Raw genomic sequence first — 26,675 nt, 5'->3', positions numbered from 1 at the left:
TCCGAGCCTGATGCCCTGAAGTCCTGTGCTGTCTCCCTGAGCCACCAGGGGCCCCAGTCCCTCAGAGGGACGCACAGCTCTCAGTTCAACTTCACCCTGAACCCTCCAGCTCTAGTCAAGCTGTCCCACCCTGCCTCCTCTCCCTCCTCTGCTGCTCCTGCTCCCCTTTCTCCTCCCTCCTGGCCCCCGCGCACACACCTGGACTCCCAGTCAGCCTTCTCCCTCCATGATGAGGGGTGGGGGGAGGTGCCTGGGGCCCTGGATGTGGCCCCACAGTCTTCTTATTTGGCATCACCTGGGAACCTCAGGGACCTGGGACAACGACACTGTCAAGATGCATCAACATTAACAGGTGAGTTATTGACACCATATTAAAATCATGCTTTCAAACACATAGGAGTAAAAATGAATGGATAAAAATTACAATTAATCATCAATCAGCAAATTATTATGTTAAGTATTTGTGTTAAGCATATAAGATGAATACAGTTGTGCTCTGGTGTTTATTAATCAAGAGAGAACTGTAGTTTCATGGATTCATCACTAGAGGGCAGTACACAATTGCAGCTGTTGTGTCAGAGTAGTTGTTTGTTAAAATGTTACATCCTTTCTATCTCTTCTTTGTCCTTCTTCAAACATACACTCAGAAATTATTACAACTATTCCCCACACAGACCTTTGCTCAGACCTGCCAGAGTTGGAGATAGTGAGCCTCCTTTCAGAGGGACAGCCCAACTACACGCTGCGAGCAGACAGTGTGTTTGGATACGACAATGACGACTGGCTGCACACCCCTCTGCTGCAACCAGAGGTCGTTCTGGGACTCACACATGGGCAGATTGAAGAGACACTCAAGTACTTTTGTGAGTGCAGTTACTTAACACCAAGTATACAGTACCAGTTTGAAGCATATAGAAATGGGATTAAGAGGTATTGACTTAAATTTAGGAATATGCATGCTGTATATTATTACATTATCATACAAAGGTCTTGTCCTCAAACTGGCCCTCACATTTTATAGATATTTTACAGCAGAAATCCCAGTTATGTTTGGGTGCTTTATTTGTACCTTTTTTTTTGTTTTACAGAAAAAGAGTTGGCCTCCTTTAGTAAACAGGACAAGACAAGACATAAAAGACAAAGTGGCAAGTGCTGAAGAAATGTGATTTAAAAAAAAAAAAAAAACGATGTGGAGAAAGACATAATTTTAATCAATGAAAAAGTTAGGATCAGTAAGAGGAAGATTAAAAAACACATGATTAATCTGATCTTGATTTGTGAATAGTCTACAAATAATACTGAATTTTGCAGCATCAGTGCTGTGTCCCTTTGATTTGTTGATCTCAGTGATTACTGCTGGTACAAAGCTATTTATAGATGGTTACACAACATTAGATAATTGCTTTAATTTACTTTATGAATGCGCTTGGTGATGCTAGTTATCAGAAGAATGTGTTACAATGCAACAGTGAGTCTTCACATACAGAGTATAAAGAGATATGTCAGCTTTTTACCACTGCCCTTGTGTTCATATGCAGCCAAAGCTCAGTCTCTGTGCCATTGAAATGTAAAGTGTAAAATGTAAAGAAACATATGGCTGAATATTGAATTTCAGGATTAACTGGTTGATCAGTTATTCAATCTCTCAACCAGAATGTTGGGGGTGTGATCCCCAACTCCCACACTGAAATTTAGGATGGCCACACCTTACAGGATTTTTAAAGCCCGACTTTGAGGCCAGATTGGTCCCCTAGGCCCTGAATCGAAAATATCAGACACGTTTGATATTTACTAGGGATGCACAATATTATAGGCAGTATACTGGTATCTGCTGATAATAGCTTAAAAAGTTAATTATCAGTATTGGCCAATAATACAATTTACACCAATCTGTACGGCTGATAATGTGAGGTCATAATTAAGGGCATGCGATGACGCCAGACGTGTGCCAACAACAACAAACATGTTAGCTATGTGTGTGAAGTTTGATGTGTGGGAACAAGACAGCAAAGTAGCTGTTTGCATCGCTTGTAAAGTACATGTGATGCTAGGAGGAGCTTGGCAACATGCCTTTAACACCACAAGTTTAATTTTGCATCTAATTAACTGTCACCCTGATGACTACAAGGACTTTCTTAAGATAAAGAATGACCAAACTTTGTCAGGGAAAAACTGGTCAGCAGCCTCTACTTCAGTCATTCGACAAAGCTAAAAAATACAACAGCGACCACCCATGGGTAAGAAGCTGAACAGGAAAATCATTGAATTTATAGCTCTTGATAATCAGCCTTTCAGCATTGTGGGATATATGGGCTTCCGCGGGCTAATGGTGCATTTAAAGCCCTGCTATATTATACCTAGCAGGCACTCATAGCCTTACCTGAACTGCAAAACTTCATTTCCAATCATGTAGAGAAGCTCCTTGTTAAAGCTAAACATCTTACCTTCACCATATGGACATCAAGTGTCAGTTGTGTTAGCATGTTGAGCCTCACTGCCTCAGTGGATATGAGGATTTCACTCTTAAAAAGCCTGTCCTACACTCACAGGAGTGCTCACTCAAGCAGCCACAATTGCAGCTGCTTTTGATGAAATGTTTCAGATATGGAAAATAGAGATAAAGAACGTGCATGTCGTGCTACGTGACAGTGCACAAAACATGGCAAAAGCAATGATGGACGTCTTTGTGCCACATCTCTCATGCACACCCGAAGGTGCACGAAAGTGTCTCCAGCATTGGAGATGTAGGTGTCACCGGGTTGTTGCAGAGCTGTATACAGTGAAATGCCCATTAAGCTTGGTTGCTTAATTAGTTTGTGCTGTTTAAAGCAGAATCAGGAGAAATACTTCAGTTGAAGTTTTGTTTCTGTTGTTCAGCTTAAGTCTCCAAAATTTAAAATCATATTTAAGCTCTGAACTATAGCTAGATTTTTTGTATTTAAGAATCTGTCTTTTTTTGTTGTTGTTGTTGTTATTTTACTTTGTCAGAAGTATCTCAGGGAGCCATCCTGCAAACTGGCTGAGTAATAAGGAGTGTTAGAGCCATTTGTGCACTACAGAATGTTTGTTTGATCTGACCTGATTAGAATTTGGAGACTTTAAACAGTCCTATAATGTTATTCTAAATGTTTATTTGTAGCTGATAATCGCTGCAGTTCTCCTATTGGACGAGACATGTAACGTGACACGCATGCGTTGTCAACTTGTTTTTTGTGCAGCTATGGAACCCGGAGAGCACAGTAGCTTTTGACCGTGTTTACACAGTGTTTAACTGAGGTTTTGTTTTATTTACTGCACAGTAAGTTTGTTTGTTATGCTACAAAACCTTCCAGTAAAGTCCTCAAAAGGAAGATCACGGACTGTGGCGTTTTATTCTGGAAACACGCGTCAACTACATGTTCAGGTTTGTTATCACAGAGGGCCTTTCAGAAATTAGACGGAGCCGCACTATCAAAGAGAATCAGTCTAAATTTATAAGCTATTTCTTTTTCGCACTGTGGAGCTCAGTGTCAGCAGGTTATTTTGCTTCTGTTTGTTGCCCTCAAAGATGCAGATGACTTTGGCTGTACTGTTAAAATGCATGTAGCATGTAATGCACATGTAACCCAAAGATAATACTGTAAGTTTTTCATTAGTGTATGGGTGAATTTGAAAAAACAAACAATACATCCTTCATTCCTGATAAAAATCAATAGACTACCGATATTAAAAAAAAAAGAAACAAATTGCAGGCCAGGATTGAATTAGTGTTTTTTTTTTTTTTTTTTTTTTACAAAATCTTTATCGGTATTGGCCAAAATGAGTTTTAAAATATTGGCATATCGGATATCGGCAAAAATCCAATATGGTGCATCCCTAATATTTATGATTCATACTTATGGTGATTTTTGCTGCAACTGTAATGCATGCCAGGACAGCCTGATGTGGAGGGATACCCAGCTGTGGATACAGATACTCATCCATATTTATTTTAACTCTGATGACATGTTTGATAATGTGAGACTCAGTGAAGTCTCGTGTTTGAGGAATCCTCTCTGCAAGGACAGTTTGTGTGAGGTGTGGAGTAGTTGTGAGTGCAATGTGAAGTGTAAAAGCTCTTTGAGTGGTCAGAAGACTAGAGAAGTATTGTTACCAAGTCCATTTCTTCACTTGTTTAGTTTGTTTTAGTTTATTATTTATTTAAAAGAGGTTATGAACAACCAAACTGCTGAGTTAGCTATAAAGCTAACTTGCATCTTTGGTTCCTGAGCCAACACTAATTTTGAATATCCTCCAGGATTGATGAAGTATCTGTCTAAAGCTTTGTTTTAAAATCACTGAAGTCTGTGAGGTCTTTTTTCTGCTGCTCTAACTGAAAATGCAGATTTTTCTAAGCAGTTGTTCAAAACTTAGCAGTTTTCTTTTTCTGAAGAGTATAATCCCCTTCTCTTTATTTTCAGTTATTCCCAGAAATGAGTCTGCATTTATTTTGGCTTGAGTGTTTGAAGCCTTATATCCAGCCCTGTCTCTTGCACCCTTTGCTACATTTTAGGCACAGATGTCAAATGTCACCAAGCCGATTAACGTGCCGTCACTTGGCTTCCTCAACAGTTTCCGCTGGAGCACTGCAGAGGAAATACCTCTGTGGTCAATCTGACAAAACAAGAGCAACCTAAAGAGGATTTATTATTCGTTGCACATATTGTCTAGACTCGTAGGTTGGTGGGAGGTTGCCAGCCGCTTTAGGACTTGGTTCTACTGTGTGTGAAAAGTGATTTTTCTGTTTGTGCAATTGCTGACAACTTATGGCACTGTGATCTGCTTAAAGATTTTAAAGTAAATGTTGATAAGCGAGTCTTAAAATTCTGCTCATGTAGTTTGACAAAAGTTGTGTTTGATGTTTACAACTACTTTTTAAAGACCTTTTTAGTCAGAGATTACGTGGACAGAGTCTCACTTCAGAAAATGTGGTCACCAAATAAAGAGAAGTAGTGATTCAAGAACATTCAGCACAACTATCAACTCTTCACCTATCTGCCACCTTTTACTTTGCAATGAATCCTGGGAAAGTTCATATTGCTCTGCTCCACCCTATTTATGAACAATGTGTTCCCTACCACATGATGATAGTCCTTTTTTTTGCTAAAACACTAAGCCAGCATAAATAATATTGCCTACCATGCAGATGATTCAAACACCATATAAAATTACAATTTGCTGATCTTAACTTGATTCTAAGAACAAAATCAGTCATGAAATATACTGCCAAGATTTCTTGAGGTTGAATGGCTGCATCCTCATTCCACATTCTTCAGTCGGTCCCAGACATCTGTTTCTATCACACCTAGGACAGACTAACCTGGCTCCCAAGGATTGTGCCAAGCTTTGCCAGGTTAAAGTGTATGTCTGGGTGGCTGGTGGCATATGGCACTGTTTTTTCCCTTGTCTGAACTCTTGTATCCTCCTCTGTCCCATCTGTTTTTATTGTAATTTGAAGCTAGTTGTATTTACAGGTTTTACTTGTCCTGAGTATGGCCCCATATGCTTTTAATACAGTCAAAACTCACATCTCTGTTTTATCATGGAGAGGTTTGATTAGGCAGAATATGTTTTCAGGCTTGTCAGTCACTGTTTTTCTTGCTCTCTTCTATGTTAAATTAGTTTGTCACATGCAGATTTGTTAATGCAAAGATTAACTGTTAAAAGAACATCTTATGTGATTAAGTTTAGTGTTCTATAAATAACTTTGAATCAGAAAACATTTGTCCCCATATGACACAGTTTTAACGAATAACATTATTTTAAAAAGGAAATAAATAAACCCACTATTTTGAGGATTTTTTGCATATTTACAAATTTAATTTCAGCAGACACTAATATCAATACCAATATTTAGATGTATTTCAAACCTAAAACTTCAGTACTTAAAGCACAAATCTTGATGTTTGAGGATGAACAAATTGATAAATTTCAGTTTGAAATACATTTTCAAGTGTAAGGAATGATGAATTTTTAAAAAGCTGACTTTAGCTGGCATAGATCTTTTTGCCCAGCCTAAAACTCCAACTCATGATTTAATAACGTATAATTATGTAACATTACGACACATGAAGCAAATACTCGGAACTATTTCTTGAGTAAACCACTCCATGTCTGGAGTGTAGTTCCGGCTTTGCATTTAACTTTCTAACATCTCCGTCTCGTAATGTTCCATGATTATTTCATAGCGTGGTGAATGCACAGGTCACAACTTGTCAACGAGAGCATTTTGGAGTTATTGGATTGTGCATTTGATGAGTTTGATGAGGCAAAGCAAAAAATACCATCTGCTTACATAGCGTTAGCTCTGCAGCTGGTATATCCGTCCCCCCAGATCTAGAAACAGCTTGCACTGACAACAAACAGAAACGAACCTATTACTAAGAGTATAGAAATTATTTTAAGAAATTCATAAAATCAGTAAAAAGGTAAAGCATCCAAGGGGTTGAATACTTTTTTAGGTTCTGTATATAGGCTGATTTTGGTCATGACTTCATTTATTGCCTTTATTTTGTTACCAAATCCCTCTCATTGGTTTTTAGTTACATTTTAGCGATGTTCAGGGAAAGTTGAATCAAAACACCTGAGTGTTCGATTTATTACTGGGGCGTGACACAAAGATAGAAGTCTTGTCATGTATGTAATGTGGGCAAAGTACTTGGAATATTACTTCCTCATAACCTCTGTTCCCTGGGAAAATCTAAAGATATGTTGTCAAGGTGCTGCCTATCATTGTACAAACGTTCACTTCAGCTTTTTGAACAAGGAGGTTTGGTCCCTACTTGCATAATATGTTTCATTTGTACATGATGATCCAAAAGATTGCTTTCCACAGAGACAGAGCACAAGAATAAATGTGACGTAACAGTTGGTTTAAGCTGCATCTCCACTGTCTCTTACATGCAACATTTGACCTGGAAAGAGTCCGTTAGGGTGTGAAACATTGATGAGGAGATGAATATTTGATTGGAGGAAAACTGTTGTCTAAGGTAGCAAGTGCAAGGGCAAGAGACTGAGACAAGATGAGGAACATGAGGACTGCGGGTAAAATGATTGTGAAACCTCACAACACAGTGAAGATTAGTGGAAAAGCTCATCAGAATAGAGTTCCTTTATTCTGATGGATTCTTTGTTAAATAGAATTATGGAACATAAAATAATGTGTCTGCTTATCAAGAAAACCTTAATTTTCAATCTGGTTTCTCCTCAAAAGAATAGCTTACGTCTTAGGAATATGATTATAAACCGTATTAAACAATTTTTTCTTAAAGCATAACACAAAAGGAATCATCATGTTAGCCAGCCAAGATAAAAATATGCAAAAAAGATGAAACTGGAAAAAATATGTTTTGTTGTTTTTCCTTTTAATATTCTCTGTCTAGACACATAAAGTGTACAGTCTTTATTGCCTACATCAGTCCTGCACAGTGGGTGTGGCTGTATCTGCAGCAGCATTACGCAGAGCCCTCTCTCTGTCTCCTGTTACGTATGTGCTCTGAACAAGGGCAGCTATTGGCATTGGTGGACCCTACCATCTCCCTCAGATTCATGGGGGTGGGTGGTCTTAATGCAGCATCCTATTACACTGCATTAGCTGCCCCATCTTGAAGTATTAAATTAGTTATAGCCATATGATGCTCATCTTTCTAAGTGAGGACAAGGCCATGGGGATCATTATCAGCTTTTATGCCTTGTTATTTAGATTTTTCTTCCTCTTCACCCCTCCTCCTCTACCTACCCCCTTTTCTTACCCGGTAGTCCAACGTGGCCAGGTGCACGGAGGCAGGCATGACGACAGATGGCCTGTACAGTCTGAAGGATTATACATTAACACAGAAGAGCTCAGATTCTCTAGGACACACAAACACAGGTGTATACACACTCAGCCAGGCTTGTGGATACAATTTCTCCCATTGCACCACCGGGCAGCAGGATGATGCTGAAGACACAACCGGTGTGTCTCAGCACAGGAAACACACAGTAAATTGAGAGGAAGGAGGGATTTAACTGGCTGACAGAGAGATAGAAGGCTTTTTTTCCCCCTTTGGTCACAATGGAGGTGTGGAGCTCCTCCGCCTCTGAGGAGGAAGAAGAAGAGAAGATCTCTCCGGGTGTTGTGGATGAAGTAGTGGTGGTGGAAGCAGAGACGTGCCAAAACAGCAATAACAACAACAACAATAACAACAACAAAGGCAGCCTGTCCCAGGAGGTGAAACAGGGTGAGATAAGATACTGCATGATGAGGGGAGGATGAGAAAGGGTGCAAATTCTGATCAGTGACCTGCAGAGCTGATGTTTAGAAGACAGATAAGAAAAGATAGACAACAGGCATAAAGTATCAAGTGTCATCTTGTGATTGTTCTGTTTGGTGTATTTGGCTTTACTTTGGTCTCTGTCATCTAAGTGCTGTAACACTTTGTAGTGCACAGCGTGTACTGCAGGCTGCAGTGATGTCACTGACAATGCATCAAGCTTATGAAGAAACCATTTCACTGAATGCTGGACTGACTTGACTGCATCATAAGACATCCTTAGTCACACTAAAAATTCCCCTGTGATTTGAATGGGGTTGTTAATAGATTCAGCCTGAATGTTTCCTCTTAGTCTGCTAAAGGTCACTCAGTGTGTGAGTGTGTGTGCGTTTGCTGCACCAGCATATTGAAGTCTTGTGTACATATAAGCACTTTTCACAGGCACTTTTTTAAGGTTTCCCCTTATTTGTTGTTCTTAAATAGAGGTAAGGTTATGGTGGCTTGATTAGGGCAAAAATTATAATCACCATATATTTTGATTTGTATGAAAATCACAATTATGAAACATAATGTCTCACTGATTTTACAACATCTGCATTATATGCATTTATCGTACCAAGACACTCAACATTCTTAAAACAAGCAATTAAGGATAATAAATGAGTGGAAAAATACAAATATATAAAAACAATGCTATAAGATCGCAGTGAAAAAATGGGAATCAGATTATTGCCAAAATAAAGAAACAAACTGGGAAACACTTACCAAATGACAAAACCTATGGACAAAGCAATCCTAACACAGCATGCACCCCATTAATAAAAATCTTGTTTTTGGAAGCCCAAATTTTGATTGAAATTGAAACTGGATTAAATGCCCAGCCCTGGGTCTGGTTATATGTTGAAAAACATTTTAAAGCTGTAGTTTAAATTGTCTTGGATTTCTTCCCTTCCTGACAGGCTTCCAGAGGAGAATGACGCTTTTGTAATTGAGAGAATCAAATTAACTCAATGGGATTGGAGGAATGACCTCCTCCTAAAAATTGATTGCTATTAATTGTTCCCAAACCTTCGACTATATGGTATATAGCTCAGGAGGGCAACGACTGCAGGTGTAATAACTGTGCTGCTGACCCACATTTAGCCCTGTATTATTAGATGCTCTTTCTCTTCTTACAAGACAAGGTCATACTTTGATACAGTTCAATGAATTGAGAGAAAAGAACAAGAACGACTTTAGGGAGGTTTTTCATGATTGAAAATCAACGATTAAAACCCATCTGTTTTAAGAGCATTTACTGAGAGAAGAAATATTCCTCTCTTCCTCCTCCATAGGAGGCGTTCTTTGTCTGAGAGGGCATGTAGCTGAGAACCATACAAATACTGCGGCGCAGGCACTCCTCCAAAACACACAGGACACTGGACAAATTCAAGCCTCTCTGTTATGCAGTAGGGTATTTTTTGTCCACATCAAGATATTTAGCTGTTTTTGTAAATATATTGCAGTGCTTTTATTATGTGTTGTATAGTGTTGCAAAATATGACTTAACAGACGTGACAGGCAAATTTACGTCAGCAAGGTTATATACAGCATTAGGCTAGCAGTTCAGGGTAACTAGCTGGATTAAGCTCAATAAAAAAACCCTAAAACCTCTAGCTGGCAGCACAGCATCTCCTCCTGATCTGCTGTATACCTAGGCTGGCAGGTCAGGAAGAAATAGATTAAAAGACCTTTGCCAGGAAAGACTTTATAGACGTAAACTTCAGCAGCTACCCAGAAAACTGCATTTTCCAAGTGTAAAAAGCCATCAAGGTAGTGGCAAAGCTTGATTGAACATGATGCTTGAATAAAGAATCACAGCCGCATCATCAACACACAGTGAAAAAACAGTAAAAACATCAGTAGTACATCAGGACAGACCAACGTAAAATGAAAAATATATTATTGTCTCTTTGTGTTAGTATTACAATGTCTAAAAAGTGCTGACTACAGTCCTGCAGCTGACTTTTTATAGAGATACAATCCACTTACAGAGTATAATAGGATTTAAGGAAGTTGAACTATTATCAGATTAACCTTTGTTAATTTATTAATAGAGTCTAACTCCATTAATCAGTTAACCATTCAGAGCTCAAGAATACTCCTAAAAAAATGTCCAAATTACTACTGTTAAGACTGAGTTTCAGTTTATAGGTATGATTGTTTGGGGTTGTATTCAAAGTCATTAAAATTATGTTTTTGTTTTTTTTTACTATGAATGGGTATGTCACCTTTCTTTAGGCTTATCTGTGATTCCACTAAGAACGCTTTAATGTGTAGATAACAAAAAGATTTTAGGGTTAAGCTTCAAAGTTTATTCTTTGTCTAAAGTTCTTTCCATCTTTGTTTTGTAGCTTTTATAACGCTTGAATGCCTTGATTGACCTTTATTAGAGGACATATATGGACTTCAAGATGTTCAACAGACCCACTGTCTATGCTGAGCCTATCCCAGCTGTCATTGGGCGAGAGGCGGGGTACACTCTGGACTGGTCGCCAATCGCAGGGCTGACATATAGAGACAGACAACCAGGCATGCTCACATTCACACCTACGGGCAATTTAGAGTCATCAGTGAACCTAATGAGAATGTTTTTGGTGGTGGGAGGAAGCCGGAGTACCAAGAGAGAACCCACGTGTGCACGAGGAGAACATGCAAACTCCGCACAGAAAGGCCCTGGCCAGATATATATATATATATATATATATATATATATATATATATATATATATATATATATTCTTTATTATTTAGTTATTACTATTAATAGTTATTTTACTCAAATTAATTGACAATAATCCCTTCATCTGCAGAGATCTAACAGAATGCCTTTGGGCCTTAAACAATTTTGCACCATGATTGAATTTACTGACTCAGAGAAGTCCCGCCTGTAGGGAGCAACTGTAATATACAGTGGATGGTACACTGAACATGATGAAGAAGACTTCCTCAGTGTGCATGTTTCACTTATTTTCACTTGTAGTCTCTTAAATTGGATCTTATATGATTATTTGATGCAGAGGTTTAAATACTTTCACTATCCTTCATATGAAGCAACTCTTGCTATCTTTGTTTTTTTTTCATCCCCATAAATTAGTTAAAGTGACCACATAACCCCACAGTAGATCACTTCACAGTGCTTTCACCAAAGTTTATGTTGTATATTTCATGGTCAGCTGGTGTACACTTTCTCTGTAATAGATCCAGGGAACAACCTTGGGTTCAGTCCTTTCCATTAGCTTGATTAGACACTGATACAGCTCTCTTATCCCCTGTTTCCAGGCTAGATTTATGGATCTCAATCTAATTACTTTGCTGTGGCAACCTACCATCTCTAAAGTCTAGATAGGCTTTACCAAAGAAAGACTGCAAGTAATTGTTTTATCAGTACGATGGATTGATTTCTAGTTCAAGATACTTTTGGTTATCCACCAGCTGTAGAATCGTGCTATTCATCTAAAATGAATGAGCTTAGCTGATATCAAATAAGTTGAACAAAAAATTAAAGCACACTATGTGCTATTTGGTTTTAACCAAAATCCATGTTAGGAAGTAGTGACCTTTAAAACAGCAAAACAAAAGCATATTTCATTCCTTCCTTTCCATGGTTTCAGTTCAGAATCAGATCCCCAGGTCCATCTAAACTTAACAATGACAATTTGAACTTCCATCTGTTTGTTTACATCCAGCTCAAAGTAGGCACAAACAAACCAAGTTTCAGGTCAACACTCAGTCACTGTGTTCTTGTCCATGCTGTACATGTCCCGGTGGTATGGACACTGTAAGATAAGCCTGGCCGTGTCACAGGTTGAACTATTTTGGTGTCCAGGAGAACCAGGCCTTTATTGGCGTCTTATCTGGGCTAAAAAGGATCAGGCTAAGAGGATCAGGATGTGGCTGACCACATGGAGATGTTGTAGTCTGTATCCGTGCAATCTTTAAGAAAAAAATAAAACAACCCAAAACACGCCAGTCATTCATTTACTGGCAAGGCATTCAATTATACGGACATTACAGTTTCAATGTGTTGTTGGTTTTCTTACAAGCTTCTGTTAGACAATGCTTATTTGATGGTGCTTCATAATTGCATGTTAAAGCATTTGGTGAAATTTCTTTCATTGCTTTCACAAATTAGAATAATTTTTGAAAGATTTGAATCCATAATGTTTTATAGGAAAAGTTTATTCACAAGCTAAAAACCTGTATCTTCCAAAAAATACAAAATAAAATAAAATCAAAAGGAAAGGGCAAACCTCGCCATTTTTGGTTAGATCACCAATATGATTTTTTTTTTTTTTTAAACTGGTCAAATACAGAAATATATCTCAATAAAATGAGGTTGTCTTTGTAAAAGAACAAACTTTTTCAGTTCTGTTTCACTGTAATAATGTTGTGTTGGTCAGTATTTTGATGAAAAACAGTATTGAAGTTTGAATTCTGTAAAAGTCAACAATTATCTTCACTGGCTGGTCTTCATGCCATTTTCTGTATGCCATCTACATCTCAGTCTCCTTCTCCATTCATTAATTCCTCTGTCTGTCCCTCCTCCCTCAGTGCTTTGCTCAGACAGGGTGGGCCAGGTCACCAAGACGTATCATGACATCAAGGCAGTCACCCACCTACTGGAGGAGGTAAGAGACACACACAAAGAGGATCATTAGGATTATAGAGGATTATAGTTATCAGCCTCACTGACCACCGTATTTGTTTTAACCTTTTCTGCTCTTTTGTTTCTGTCAGGAGATACTAAATATAATTTGATTACGAAAGAAGTTTCATTTTTGTGTAACATTACCTAAAAAGGGATGTTTTATTGAAGAAAAATCTTGATCTGCCCGTGCAGATGTACAAAAAAAATCTGCCTTTTGCAGTCAAATGAATGAGTCGTTTGTCTTTCTCTGTGCAGAAAGAGCGTGATCTGGAGTTAGCAGCAAGAATTGGTCAATCTCTCCTGAAGAAGAACCAAGAACTGACCACACGTAATGAAATGCTGGATGAACAGCTTGAGGTTGCAAAAGAAGAGGTATGAGCAAACCTCAGAATTAAAATTCAATATATAACCAGTGTTTTGTCACTGTGGTGCTTGCAGCCTGCAGAGCTGTGCTGATGTAAGATTTCTATGTTTTTAAGATTGCGCAACTTCGCCATGAACTCACAATGCGAGATGATCTTCTTCAGTTCTACGCAAGTACAGAGGAGATGGAAAACGCTGAAGCACACTCACTGTGAGTTTACACACATAAACTGTTCAGAGAAATTCAGCTATAACACTACTAGCATCAAGATCCCATCATTTGCTGGGGTGACTGTGGATCAGTGAGAGAGTTGTTTGTCTCAACTGTAAGTTCAGGAGTTCAATCTCCAGCTCCAAAATCCACATGTCATTGTGTCCACATGTGTCCACATGTGTCCTTGAGTAAGACACTTGACCCCAAATTGCTCCCAGTGCTGCGTCAGTGGCAAGGTAATGGGATTAGTTAATACTGATGGACACTTTACATAGCAGCCTCCACTATCAGTGAGTGAATGGGTGTGAATGGAAGTGTGACCCACAGCGTGAAAAGGGCTTTGAGTAGTTAGACCAGTGTCTCCTAAAAAGTTTTCCTTGGCACCCCCCCCTACATGTACATACGAAAAGCGCTGCTCCCCAGGACCCAAGAGAGAAGAAAAAGTGACACACTGCTACCAAAAATCAACATAGATTTGAACTGTTTCACTGATAGACCCCTAAAAAGGCATATGCATGCTTTTCTTATCAAAACACCTTTGTATAAACTACTTAATAATTGCTTTATCATGGTTTAGTCAATATTTGCAAATCTTATTTTGGTAGCCTCAGAACAGACAAAGCCTCGCGCCACCAAGCTCTTTGGTGGTCTGGGACCCCAGATTGGGAACCAATGAGTTAGTCGACTAAAAAAAGCAATGAACAAGTCCATGTTCCAATTATCATCATTGTCTATCATTAAGTTTGTATTAAAATGCAGTTTAGTTTTCTAAGTCTATATAGATATATTACATAATCTCTAGAATTCATGTTTTTCAGGCTGGTAGTTACATTGTAGTTGTTTTTTATTTTGTTATGCTTACATTTTGAAACACAAAGAGCAACCTTTTAATCTGGAAAAACTGTAAAAAAAACAAAGCTTTTCATACATCACATTTCATAGAAGAAGATAATTTTCCTATATGGAGCAGATTATGAAGGAGATTCAAGATCTCCTTATTGTAGTGAGTCAGTTGTAAGTAAACTTGCGTCAGAAGACTCGACTGATCTTCTCAGCACTTCATGCTAAGATGTCAGCTAAATTCTGTCCCTTCAGCAGTTCTCTAAGATTTTTTTTTCATCTTAGCAGTTTATTTAATGGTCAAAGTACATCTATAACCATCCTCCCACTGGAAATAAAACTGGTGAATTAAACAAGTTAGTTAAGATGTCAAAAGTTTACTTAAATCTGCTCATGTGTTATGATTTTTTTTTCAAAATAACATACTCTCTGCTTTTTTATGTGTTGTAGGATAAAAAAGAACAATTCATGCACTTCTCTGAGCAACTTCGTCCACTATGATTTCTTGCAGCAGAAACTGAAGGATTTAGAGGATGAAAATCGCAAACTGCGATTAGAGGTAAGAAAACGTGCAAACCATCAATCAGATTAGAATACAACTAGTATAGGTCTTATATATACACCTTATTCCCAGCTTCCATGATACCTTGCATAAATTCTAAGCGTGACTTCTGGTGCCCTCTGTGTCTAAATAAAGAGCCAGTGTTTTCTATAGTAATGAGATGCTAATCCTGATTATTCGAGTGATTCAGAGATTAAGATGTGTGAACGTCATTTGTTACACCCCAAATGGGATAATGTGATTATTCTTCTGGCTTTTAGTATTGAGGGATCTGAGCACACTATGAAGAAATGGTCTTTGACTGCATACACAGGCCTGTTTAGCTAACTTTATGAGCCCTGTATTGGTATTTACATTGTAATAAGGGTGGTTGCATCTTTTAAGGAGGTGGGACATGACCTTTTACACTTTACAGTAGATGTAGAGCCCAGTCAGAGCTTCAACTTCTCACCACCACATCTAGCTTTTAGCTTTAAGTTCATTTGCCATACTGTTAGCTGTTGGCTAACAGTGCATTGCACTTAAAAGTATGTACGTATTGGACACAAAAAAACATGAACAGCTAACATGACTCACTGCTGTCACTGTCAAAGTGAGTTTTTTAAAGTTCATCATAAAAACTGGCATTGATACTTAATAAAGTGTCATCACACATTTTAGTTTCTGGATGTTCTGAAATTCTCATTATTTCACAGATTGATCTTTCTTTTAAATGTGTCTTTACTGACATTCATGATTCACATATGTCACCTCTTCAGGTCTCCAGGTAAATCTGGATGTTTGCATTGATTTTAGAGAAATTTAATCCCAGGTGCAGTCAGAGAGGGAACAGCATGTTTAATACATTTTTACAGTAACAAATTTATCTCTGTTTTTCAACAAGGAATAGTATGGAGTTGTTATTGTTGCAAAACTCAAGCGCATTTAAACTTTTTTAGAGCATGACTTGATTTCCATTAAAACCTGCCTTTGTGCTCAAACCTACCAACCTTGCAAAGCAGATGGACTTGCCAGACTCCATGTCTATCAGATAAGTCCATCTCGAAAAGCTCCAATCCACGCCGTTTGTGCCCCAATCAGCGTCATTTTGGGAGAATGAGGCAGTAGTTATGGACAAATTTAGATGTACAGGCCAATTGCAATGGCTACCACAACATAACAGTAGTTTTATCAGAGCGGGACTTCATTTCTGTAAGAAATATAGGATAAAACAACACTTAAAGCTTTTCATGATGGAAATGATGTTTTCGCTCTTCTGCCAAATTGCTCGGCATGAGTTTGTGATAGGTACGGGGTGGTGGTAAGGTGTACCGTGAGTGGTTGTATACGATGGCTGCTAGTGAAGTGATTAGCTAGGACTTAGCCACAGAGGCGCTTTTGACAGATCTGGACATTTGTTTATTAAAAAGAGAGAAGAACCACACTGAAAGCTTTTCAAAATATGTTTTCAGTCTTCTCCCTGCCTGCTTAAGCATGGGTTTGTTATCGTTACAGATGAGGTCTGCCAGTGAATCCAATGGCTGCTGCCGTGGTAGCTTTTAGCTTGGATGTAGCTGTAAAGCAGTTTAAACAGAACTGGACCACATTTACCTTTCAAACAAAAACTGAAGGCCTTCACACAGTAAGGGTGACACAAACAAACGGCACAAAAGTGCGAAGAATTTGTATGCAAATTTTGTCGCCCATTTCTGTACACATCAGGAGCAATGTTAACCTGACACGCAAGATGGATTTGTTTCAAACATCCATCTGGAAAAGCTTCAAAAGCAAACATTTGAGAAAAGGCAGAGGCTTTGAAAAAAACTTGGAGTGTGATTGGATGAACGTTTTGTCTGTCACATCTCTACGGGCCAATAAGAGCAACAAAACGTGACGTAGCAACTATTGAGCTGCACGTGCGCAGCTACGGGGAATAACGCGAAACATGGAGATTACAGACATGTAAGTACTCAACCTTTGTCGTTTTTGAAAAGAAAACAACTCACTGCTGTTCTTTGTTCTTCTTTTAACGAAGAATTGTTGTCAAGTTCTGGTAAAATGTACGCTTTAGCAGCATCCACGCTAAGCTTTTCCACCATAATTGCACTGGCCTCTTGCTGCTGCTTGTTTACGTCACGACTCTGCCATGCCTGAAAGTACTGTCCCTCGTCGCTGATTGGTCCAGTCACTTTCTAACCGGGCCCAAACGGTTCAGATGGGAGCTTAACAATATGGCTTCACCATAGAAAAACAAGGAAATGGGCGTATCCATCTGCTTTGCAAGGTTAGAGCGATGTGGTTTTACAAATAAACTATGCATGGTCTAAAAAACATTTGTGCTGCGAAAGTCAGTGGTATGTTTTCTCCTGTCCTCTGATTAAAAGTGATATATATTGAAGCCTCTTCTCTCTCTACTAAAGGCACCGTTACACACAGCCAAGGGGTCAGCATTGTTTTGTTTCACTGTTTCATTCATTGTACCAGCCAAGTTTGCTAATTGGGGGGACTGAATTTTCATTCATTCTATGTTAAATATTATCAATAATAATAAGGGCACAGCTGCAGGTCACTATGAGAGGAGTTAACTCCCCCCACAGCGCACAGATAAGCTCATCTGTTTGTGTTACAGACTGGTCAGAGGAGTAATTTCAGTGATCTGACTGATCATGAGCATTTTATTGGATGTATGTCAGAGGGGACTGTGTTGTGAAATATGTTATCGGCCTCAAGCCCCATTAGTTTGGAAACATTTCCAGCTGTGTGAATAGCATATTTACATTCACACTGTGTTACGACCCAGCTTGTTGAGGGTAGGAGAAAGTAACATAAAAACCAGATGGTGTTGGTAACTTAAAGTTATTTATTATAAAAATAAAATTGTGCTAACAAAGGTGAGGCAAAATAAAAGGACCACTGAGTACTGCTTGACTAATAAACAAAATGGAATCTAAAGTAGTGTTTTAAAACTAACATACTATTGGTGAAACAAAATGAACATAATTCCTAACTAACTACACTTACTAATCAAAGCCAACAACAAAAGAACAGTACCCTTAAACCTAGTGTGACTAAACAAATATAACCAAACCTACATTTGAGTGCGCCTAAACTAAACTACTACCTGGCCCAGTGAATCAAAACGAGTGCCTCATCAAACAGAATCACAACACAAATTTAACATTAAACATAATTCTAACGAAAGAGGCACAGTGGTGAGCTCAGACACCAAATGAAGCTGCGCAGACTGAAGGGTGGCCAGACTTTTTAAAGGGTTGAGTTGATTGTTGCTGTCCTCTGATAGGCTGACTGGTTTGGCTGCAGCTGCACACTGATCAGCTACATCTTTCAGCAGCAGCAGCACAGGTGACAGGAATCAGTTACACACTGGAGAGGGGATGTAGCCGTAGCACATGGACATGTCAGGCTGGCTTCTACCTGTCTCCCTCTCTTACCAGGCTACGTGAGGAAAAAAAAAACATGCATTGGGTCAGACAGATATAAAAAGAAGACAAACATCATGTTGTGTTGGCGAGGAGGATGTTTTTGCAGAAAACTTGGACAGATGTGTGCTTGTCAGGAGTGAAACTTTGGAAAAAAACGGACACATTTCAAAAAAAAAATTATCTGTTGCAATTTACCTTGCCGATATTATGTTGCTGGTGACGAAAATTGCATTAACTTGCTGCAGTTTCAAAAAATAAATATTTAGTGCAAATTATTTGCATAAAAAATTGCGTCTGGTGTCCAAGGACCTTATGAATCATAAAGCTTGTCTTGCCAGAGAAGATGTTTTTGCGCGTCTGCTGACTGGCCTTGGCATGAATTTATTCAAGGTAGAACCTCAGGATTATCAACTATATCAGCGGTAGCCTGTCTGCTCAGGAAAAGTGAGCACAACCTTGTTTAGTCTTGTTGCTCTGATTGGCCCGTCATGAATGTGACAGATCGTTCCTCCAACCACCTTCAGATAATTTTTTGGAAAGTCCTGCCCTTCCCTATGAGACATTTCCTAGATGAATGTGAAATATGTCCATGCAATGGATGTATGAAACAGTCTATGTAGCATGTCAGGTTATAAAACTGCCTCTTTTGCGCAGATTTCTCTGTTTGTGCTCAAAATGTCTGCTTGCTCCAAATGTTTAATTGCTCGCTCAGATTTACTGTGCTTGTGTTGAAACCATTCTCCTCTCATTTAGGTTACGTTTGCATGTTTGTTACCCAGCAACTCTGATTTTTCTCTGTGCATGTGTACAAAACTTTGTCTGTAAGCACTTAATGCATGCCCACTCAAAACTCTCTCTGTGCATGCTTCAGACTAAACCTGTTTCCTATTGGTTGGTTCATCAAAAGAATCCAAGAGCAGAAATGTGTTTCTAGCACGCAGATGAAATTCTGCATTAAGTTCTGAGTGCATGCAGACAAAGTTTCGTGCACATGCACAGAGAAAAATCAGAGCGGCAGTTTCACAAATGTGCGAAAGTAACCTGATTGAGAGAATGGTTTCAGCACAAGCACAGTAAATCTGAGCGAGCAATTAAACATTTGAGGGCAAGCAGACATTTTAAACACAAACAGTGAAAGTATAGTTTAGAGCACAAAGGCAGGTTTGAATGGGAAGTCTGAAGAAAAATAGGAGCCCAAAATCCATAAGTCATATTCTCAAAATATTAGAATACACTATTAAATTTTGCAACAATAATGACTCCAGAGAAACAGTTACCAGAACTCTACAAGGACATTTCAGAAAATATAACATAAATTACAGCTAACAACTCAGTTGAATGTCAGATTTTTTTGTAAATTATGCAGTATTTGAAAACACTGAGAGTGAACTCTCTGGAACTGTTTCATGTTATTTTATCTTTTATCTGTTTTTAAATTCTTTTCAGGCCAGCGAGCTTACAACAGAAACATCAAACTATGAAGAGCAGGAGCAAGAGCTGATGATGGTGTGTGTGGATGAGCTCTGTAAGTGCCACTGTGTTATTCCAAAATATAGGCTAAGATGATCACTTCTTCCTCCTTGTGTATTCATTGGACTTGTGTGTTTCAGCGTCTGTCAATAAGCAGGTGGTTGATCTGTCTGAGGAGCTGGCACGGAAAGTAGAGGACTCTCTCCGACAACAGGAAGAGATCAGCTCACTGCTAGCTCAGATTGTTGACCTGCAGGCTCGATGCAAAGGGGTGAGAAAGAAAGACAGATGCATACATATATTTCCCTATTAAGGAGCTTACATAAAACCATCATTTAATCGCTGCTGTCATGTCTATTTAAATAAATATCAAATCACAGTAAAACTAAAGCTCTCCCTGTCTTGCTCCCCCTTTAGCTCACCAATGAGAATGAGGAGCTCAATCAGAACCTGGGTGCCGCCCGTGAGAGTCAGGAAAAACTTCAATCAGAGGCAAGACTCCTAATCACTTCTAAATATACTTTGATATTCCTGAATAAGCATCCTGAAATCTTGTTGTGTTTTCAAGTCTGCAAACTTCCTTTGGAATGAATATAAAGGAGATGTTTGGAGAAAGTAAAGTGCTAAAGATTGTTGAAAAAGTACAGAGATGCAGCAGACTTTAATAAGTCTGCTATATACTCATCACTCACTACAAGAGCCTTTACCCAGAATCCCCATCTTTGTGTCCCTCACAGAGCTGTCTAGGTGGATCTTTACAGAGGCCTTGATTTTCTAACATCATTTCCTACATTGTGAATGGTACAACGGGTTATCTGGTTGATGACTGTCTTTATTTTCAGTAACAATAAAATAAAATAAATTGTTGAACACTAATAATACATTTGTACACAACTATTTACAGTGCTTAAAAAATTTATTAGACCACCCTAACCCTAACCAAAGTAAGGTTTATGCCACAGCTGCCCTAAATTAACAGCATTGGTAATTACCAAAATCATTTTTTATGTTTCTGCAATGGTTAATACACCAATATGTAGAAGCTCTTTAACCAAAATGATATTTTTAATGCTAAAATGTAATTATTATTGTTATCCATGAATTATCAAATTTACTGATTTACAAAAAACTGAAAAAATAGTAAAGCACATTAATATTTCTTTATTAATATGTCAAATTATAGTTATTTACTTGCATTCCTGAACAGAAAAATTATTTTTAGTGGTTGAATGTTATGCTTGATTAATTTCTGACTCCTCAGAGAAGCCCAGTGAGCCGGCTCAAATTTTGATGAATTTAGTTTGAAATCCCTCATTCCTTTTCAAAATGGTAAAACGTGGAGTGCTCACTGAAAATGAAAGAGTCCGCATTAAAGCACTTCATGATGTTGGATGGTCTTTGAGACAACTATGACAGGTGGTCTAATAAATTTGCTAAGCACTGAATATCTTCCTCCCGTCCACTTCTCAATGACTGTTCTCACCTTAATTTTTAATATTCAACCTAATAAAACACACTTTTCTTTTCTCTTTGATTCTCTCACAGTTTCTTCAGCAGAATAAAGTTTGGATTGGAGTTCAAAGTCTGAACCTCTCCACTCATTATCTCGTAGTGCGGTTTGATTGAAATGTCTCCCTCTGTCTGCAGCTCAAGGACCTGCAGGATAAATACTCAGAGTGTGAGGACATGCTGTGTGAGGCCCGAGAGGACATAAAAAACTTGAGGAATAAAAGCCTTCCCAACAGCACAGTGCAGCGGTACACCGCGCTGGCCTCCGTCCTCCCCATGGACTCACTGGCTGCAGAGATAGAGGGCACCTTCCGCAAAGGCCTGGACAACCCGGCTCCTTCAGAGTACAAGTGAGTCTTATTATACGCTCCAAAATGAGTAAAGCTTTGCTTGAATATTTCTAATTGATCAATTTCTGCCAAAGTAATTCAGGAGCCTATTTGATGCTTAAATACCCAGGCAGTTCTCCCGTCCTACCTGAAGTGTGCCTGTTGAGTCTGCTTGTTCCAGCAGATGTCTTATTTGCTCGTATTGTACTCATGATCAGACAGCAGAAAATGGGTAATGCAGCTGGACAGATTTGAGAACTTTCTTCAGGTTTTTTCATATTTTGTGGCTGTTTCACTTGTTGAAGTTTGTTTTAGATTCCATTAATCATCTGGCATTTGACATAAGTGTCAGACTTGATTAAAAACAATGCACTGTAAGCCAATAACATAAAGGTTTAAAACGGATTAAAAACATCTGTATCTGTATCTGATCATTATTTGTGGGCCAACATTTTTTCCAAGTAAAAATACCCCACTTACTTTAATTTTTGAAGATTAAAGGCACAAACTAAAAGTATTCATAAATTTGCCTAATCAAGTTTTAAACCTCCACTGGTTTTATAAGGTTTTGTAAATGATTAGCTGGTCTGCAAAATCAAAATGCATTAGTAGATTTATTATAAGGTTTTAAGGCCACTCATGCCCTGTTTCTCCTGGCAGGAACCACCCGTGGCGTGTGTTTGAAACGGTAAAAGTAGTGAATAAGGCCGTGAGGATGCGGTCTCAATGCCCCTCCCCGGGTCTTCCAGGATCCAACCCTTTATCGGCTCGTTCCAGTTGTGCCAGCACCCCCCGAACCAGCTACTATGGCTCAGACAACATCAGTATAACTCTGGAGGACAAGCCCAATTCTAGTAATACCCACAAAGAAGAAAACTGGTGGGTTTTAATTTGTTTTTCATTCAAACTTCTAAAACCAGTTTTAAGAAGTGTTCTGTAGTTGTAGCAATAGTGCTGTTGCTTTACAGGATAATATTGATTAACTCCATTATAGGTCCCAAGGTTTGAAGCATTTCAAAACATTGTCACATCCCTTTTCCACAGTGTAAGTGAACCGAAACGTCTGGGCCAGCCAGGCACACCGGGAGGCCACGACTTGGAGGCAGCCCTGCGCAGCCTGTCAGTTCGTCAGCAGAACCACTCCTCAGAGCGGCCTTTCTTTGATGTGGAGCGGGAGCGTAAACTTAATGCTTTGGTAGCGAACTCTGAGGAGGGCGAGGGTTCCAGTGGCTTCCTGACACCAAATGACAGCTTGGTCTCCAGCCCAGCAGCATCGACAGGCACCAACTACTCCAATGGCAGCTCACGGCACTCGTGTGGCTCCTCAGGAGGATCCAGATCCTACCTGCCGGACCGACTGCAGATTGTCAAACCTCTGGAAGGTGAAAGATTCTGCTTGATGCTGTGTTTTTAATAGCTGGAGGTTATTCAGAGTAATCCCCTTAACTTTGTTTTAGTAGTTTGATTATTTGATAAATGATTTTACCAGATTTTGTGCATACATTTCAGGCTTCATCTGTTTTTTGTCTCATTTGTATGTGTTTGCTTTCTCTGTATCTGCTCTGTTGTACACCTCGGCATCACTGAATATGAGGGTTGTCTGTCCTCAGAGGATTTGTCTTGATGGTCAATAAAAATGTGTTTATTTAAAAATGTGAAAATGTGCATATATGATAAGTCATTATTGAACTAAATCTGGATTTGTTTTCTGATCACATGCTTTGTTAATGAATGAGTCAGAAAATGAAAGTATAAAAATGCATTGTTTTCACAAGATTTTTTCAGCTTTCACCAAACGTATAAAAGAAGCAAAGCAAATTCTTACACAACTATGGAGCAATGGTAGTTTAAAACCTGTATCTTAAGAATAAAGCCAGCTTCATGTTAAAAATCAATGTGCCTGTATAAGTAAATGACCAGTGTTGTATTAAAACATTTTAACACCAAAACTCTCTTTGACTGTCTCGCTTTCAGGCTCGGTGACTCTGCATCATTGGCAACAGTTAGCCAAACCTAATCTGGGTGGCATCCTGCACCCACGTCCAGGCGTCCTGACTAAAGACTTCAGAGAGCTGGAGGTGGATGTGCAGCACATCTACAGTCTGAATGACCTGGAGGAGGATGAGCCTGACCTGTCACAGATGTCTGGAGCTCACGGCATGGGTAGGACATATGTTGATACACATCCAAACGAGCTTTGTTGTTCCTTTTTATATCATGAAGTCAGTGCTGTATTTCCTCTCTCTTTCTCTTTTGTAGATTCTCATTCAATGTAAGTTTTTTCATTTGTAGTTTAATGTTCCCTTTCTCCCTCCATGACCTCGCAGTCTCTCCATCCGGTCCAAACCTCCCTCAGACCTCTCCCACACATACCATTACCACCTGCCAAGTCCACCAACCCTCCCTCCTCACCCCCTCATTCTCCACTAGGTAAGATCATGCTGTACGCTTTGACTCTACTGTGCCTATGCTTTTGTAGCTTTATTGATGATTTCTGTGGTTGTTTTTTTTCACAGCTCTGGCAAAATGCATTGTTGTTTTGTTTGAGTTTAAATCTTAGCTTTGTTTTGTATCATTTCACAATGGACCAGGTGGTTGTTAAGCACCAAACAAGAAACTCCTGACAAAGAATGCTCTGAATCTACACCTTTTCATATACATAATATTTCCTCGCTTCCATTTTTTTTCGTTTTCTCCCTTTAAAAGACTTTGCTCTTTACCTTTCACAGTGACAGAAAACGCATGTCCAGGCTCTTTCTCCACCTTTAAAAGGAGCCTTCGGGGCAAAGTAAGAGTGCAGGACTATGGATTCATCATGAATGTTTGATTTCATAGAAATGGCTAAGGCACAGCGCCTTATTTGTGTAACTAACATTATGATTGCAATTTTGTGCCTTTATTAAACTGATGTCTTAGAATAAGGTCAGAGACTGAGATGTAAAACATTTGCCGTGAACTAACTGAATGATTATGATTATGTTTTTATTTATTTCCTACTAACTCTTTAGTTAGTGCAACATCTCTACTTGTTTGTACGAGTTCTCTGCATGTTTTACTTCATGTCTGTGGCTCTTTCCTCTCCTAGGTTTTGATCTCAGCAAACGATCAGATCCAGGTTTATTGTCCTGCCACACTAACATCCCATTTATCCATCTCACAGACACTACAAATGACCGAACTCTCTGGAACTGTTTCATGTTGTTTTTTTTTATCATTTGCTTGCATGGTTGTGCATGGGAGAAGTTTTTTTTTTTGGTGATTCGTGCTCTTGATTTTTACTCTTAATTCTGGTTTTGTTTTTTGTCGGCAGCCTTCGCTCTTTCAGCATGCCACCTTGTCGGAACTGTGACCTCTTGAGCACTTCATCGCCATCTCACCTTCAGCTCTTTGGCCCAGGAGGCCAGATCACAACCTCCATGACCACCACCACCACCACCGATGTCAGCACTTCACGACTGGGACTTGTGCAGCTGCTGCGCGAGCGCGGCATCTCAGCTTCTCCTCATGTCCATCCCTACCTGCACTACAGCCAGAGCACTAAACCTTCAGACTCATCATTAACCGACAAAGGCGGAGGCTCAGGATCATTGCACAGAGAGGGAAGAAGGAACATTTTCAGTTTGAACTTGGTGGCCAAGCTTCAGGGTCTAGGGCTGCACAGAGTGGCAGCTTTGGGGATGAAAGGACGTTGTGAAACAGAGAAAGACGGGCGTCCTCTGAAGGTTTGATGAGGGCTGTTCACGGGTTAACTCCCAGCTTATTCACCGGAGTGACTTTAAATCATTCACATGGAGCAATTCAGGGCTCACAGCTCTACTGTCTTGTAAACAAAAGCCACATAAAGTTCTAGAGCCATAAGTTAGATTGTTTGTAGTGTACAGTAATGTTATTTTCTATTACAGTGTGTACGGTAGCTGTATGTGAACATCAAAATTTCATCTCAGGACATCGCCCTATCACCAGTTTGTTTGACTGTAAAATGATGTATAACTACTTTTTACACCAAGAAAACATTCATGAAGAAAATCATATTTTTATACTTTGTTTTTGTTTCAATTTTACACATTATCCCTTAAAAGTCATGAACCTCAACCATTTTTTTGTTTCCAAAGTGGAACATCAGTCATTATGTATATAATAAAGTAAACAAGCTGTCACTTTTGAAAACAAAAGACAAAATGCAGTAAGTTATTTGAAACCACAAATGAAACCAATGCTTTCACACTGAAGAACTTCAAATGCACTAAAGTACACTCCAGTCTTCCTGCTCATAAGCTGGTTCACTGAGAAAGGCACATAGTAAATTTGACTGTCAAGCAAAACACTTGAAGAGCTTATCACTGAGTAATGCAAAGACTGAACTAAACTAGCTGAAACATTTGTTGCTCTAAAGTTTAATGCCAGCTTTTTCATCACACATGTTGTTATGGCTGCATCAGCACAGTTTCACCCAAACTCTGTTTGAATGAAATGAACCTTGTGGACTTTTTCATGAGCCAAAACTCTGCATCAAAGAAAGTAGATGATTTTTTTCATGCAATATGAGAACTTTTACTGCTGAAAAATGTAGCTTGTGCTGTATTCAGTGTCATCAGGGATTTTGAAATCACTGGGATATATAAATGAACTCAATTGTTTTGTGAATTCTCCATGATGTTATTTAAAGGCATGTAGAAGAGTGGTAATTTCTATTTAAACAACAATCATCTGTAGCAAAAAGGCATAGGATACTGTAGATTAAAAAGGGAAGAATCCATACACACAGGTTGTATTAATTTGTGTTATGACTTAAATCAACCAAACCACTGTTTTTCTGCACTGCTGTTTCTTCTGTTTGCATCACAGCTGTATATATGTGTCCAATTTTTACCATCCGTGGATAAAACTTTGCATTTTCATTGAATGTAGTTTTGTCTCCCTTATTCTCTCATGACAGTAATGAAATAAAACTTGTGGTAAGAATGCAGAAAAAGGTTTATTTATAAAGATGCAGGAAAACTAACACA

At 38.9% G+C, this 26,675-nt stretch overlaps 1 protein-coding gene across 1 annotated transcript; it reads left to right on the top strand.

Moving 5' to 3' along the window:
- On the top strand, nucleotides 1-26,567 carry hap1 (huntingtin associated protein 1; the record flags this gene model as incomplete). Its single annotated transcript, XM_041785890.1, has 15 exons — nucleotides 1-352; nucleotides 675-863; nucleotides 12,864-12,940; nucleotides 13,216-13,332; nucleotides 13,440-13,534; nucleotides 14,828-14,936; nucleotides 19,808-19,886; nucleotides 19,972-20,102; nucleotides 20,249-20,323; nucleotides 21,479-21,690; nucleotides 22,330-22,548; nucleotides 22,714-23,051; nucleotides 23,644-23,832; nucleotides 23,997-24,099; nucleotides 24,980-26,567. Coding segments are annotated over 15 exons (2,703 nt in total), but the record flags the coding sequence as incomplete, so codon positions are not given.
- Between the last annotated feature and the right edge of the window lie 108 nt (nucleotides 26,568-26,675).

This window comes from Cheilinus undulatus, linkage group 4, assembly GCF_018320785.1.
Source record: "Cheilinus undulatus linkage group 4, ASM1832078v1, whole genome shotgun sequence".
NCBI lineage: Eukaryota > Metazoa > Chordata > Actinopteri > Labriformes > Labridae > Cheilinus > Cheilinus undulatus.
The sequence above is the reverse complement of the archived record's forward strand: the minus strand, read 5'-3'. Positions and strand labels throughout refer to the sequence as shown.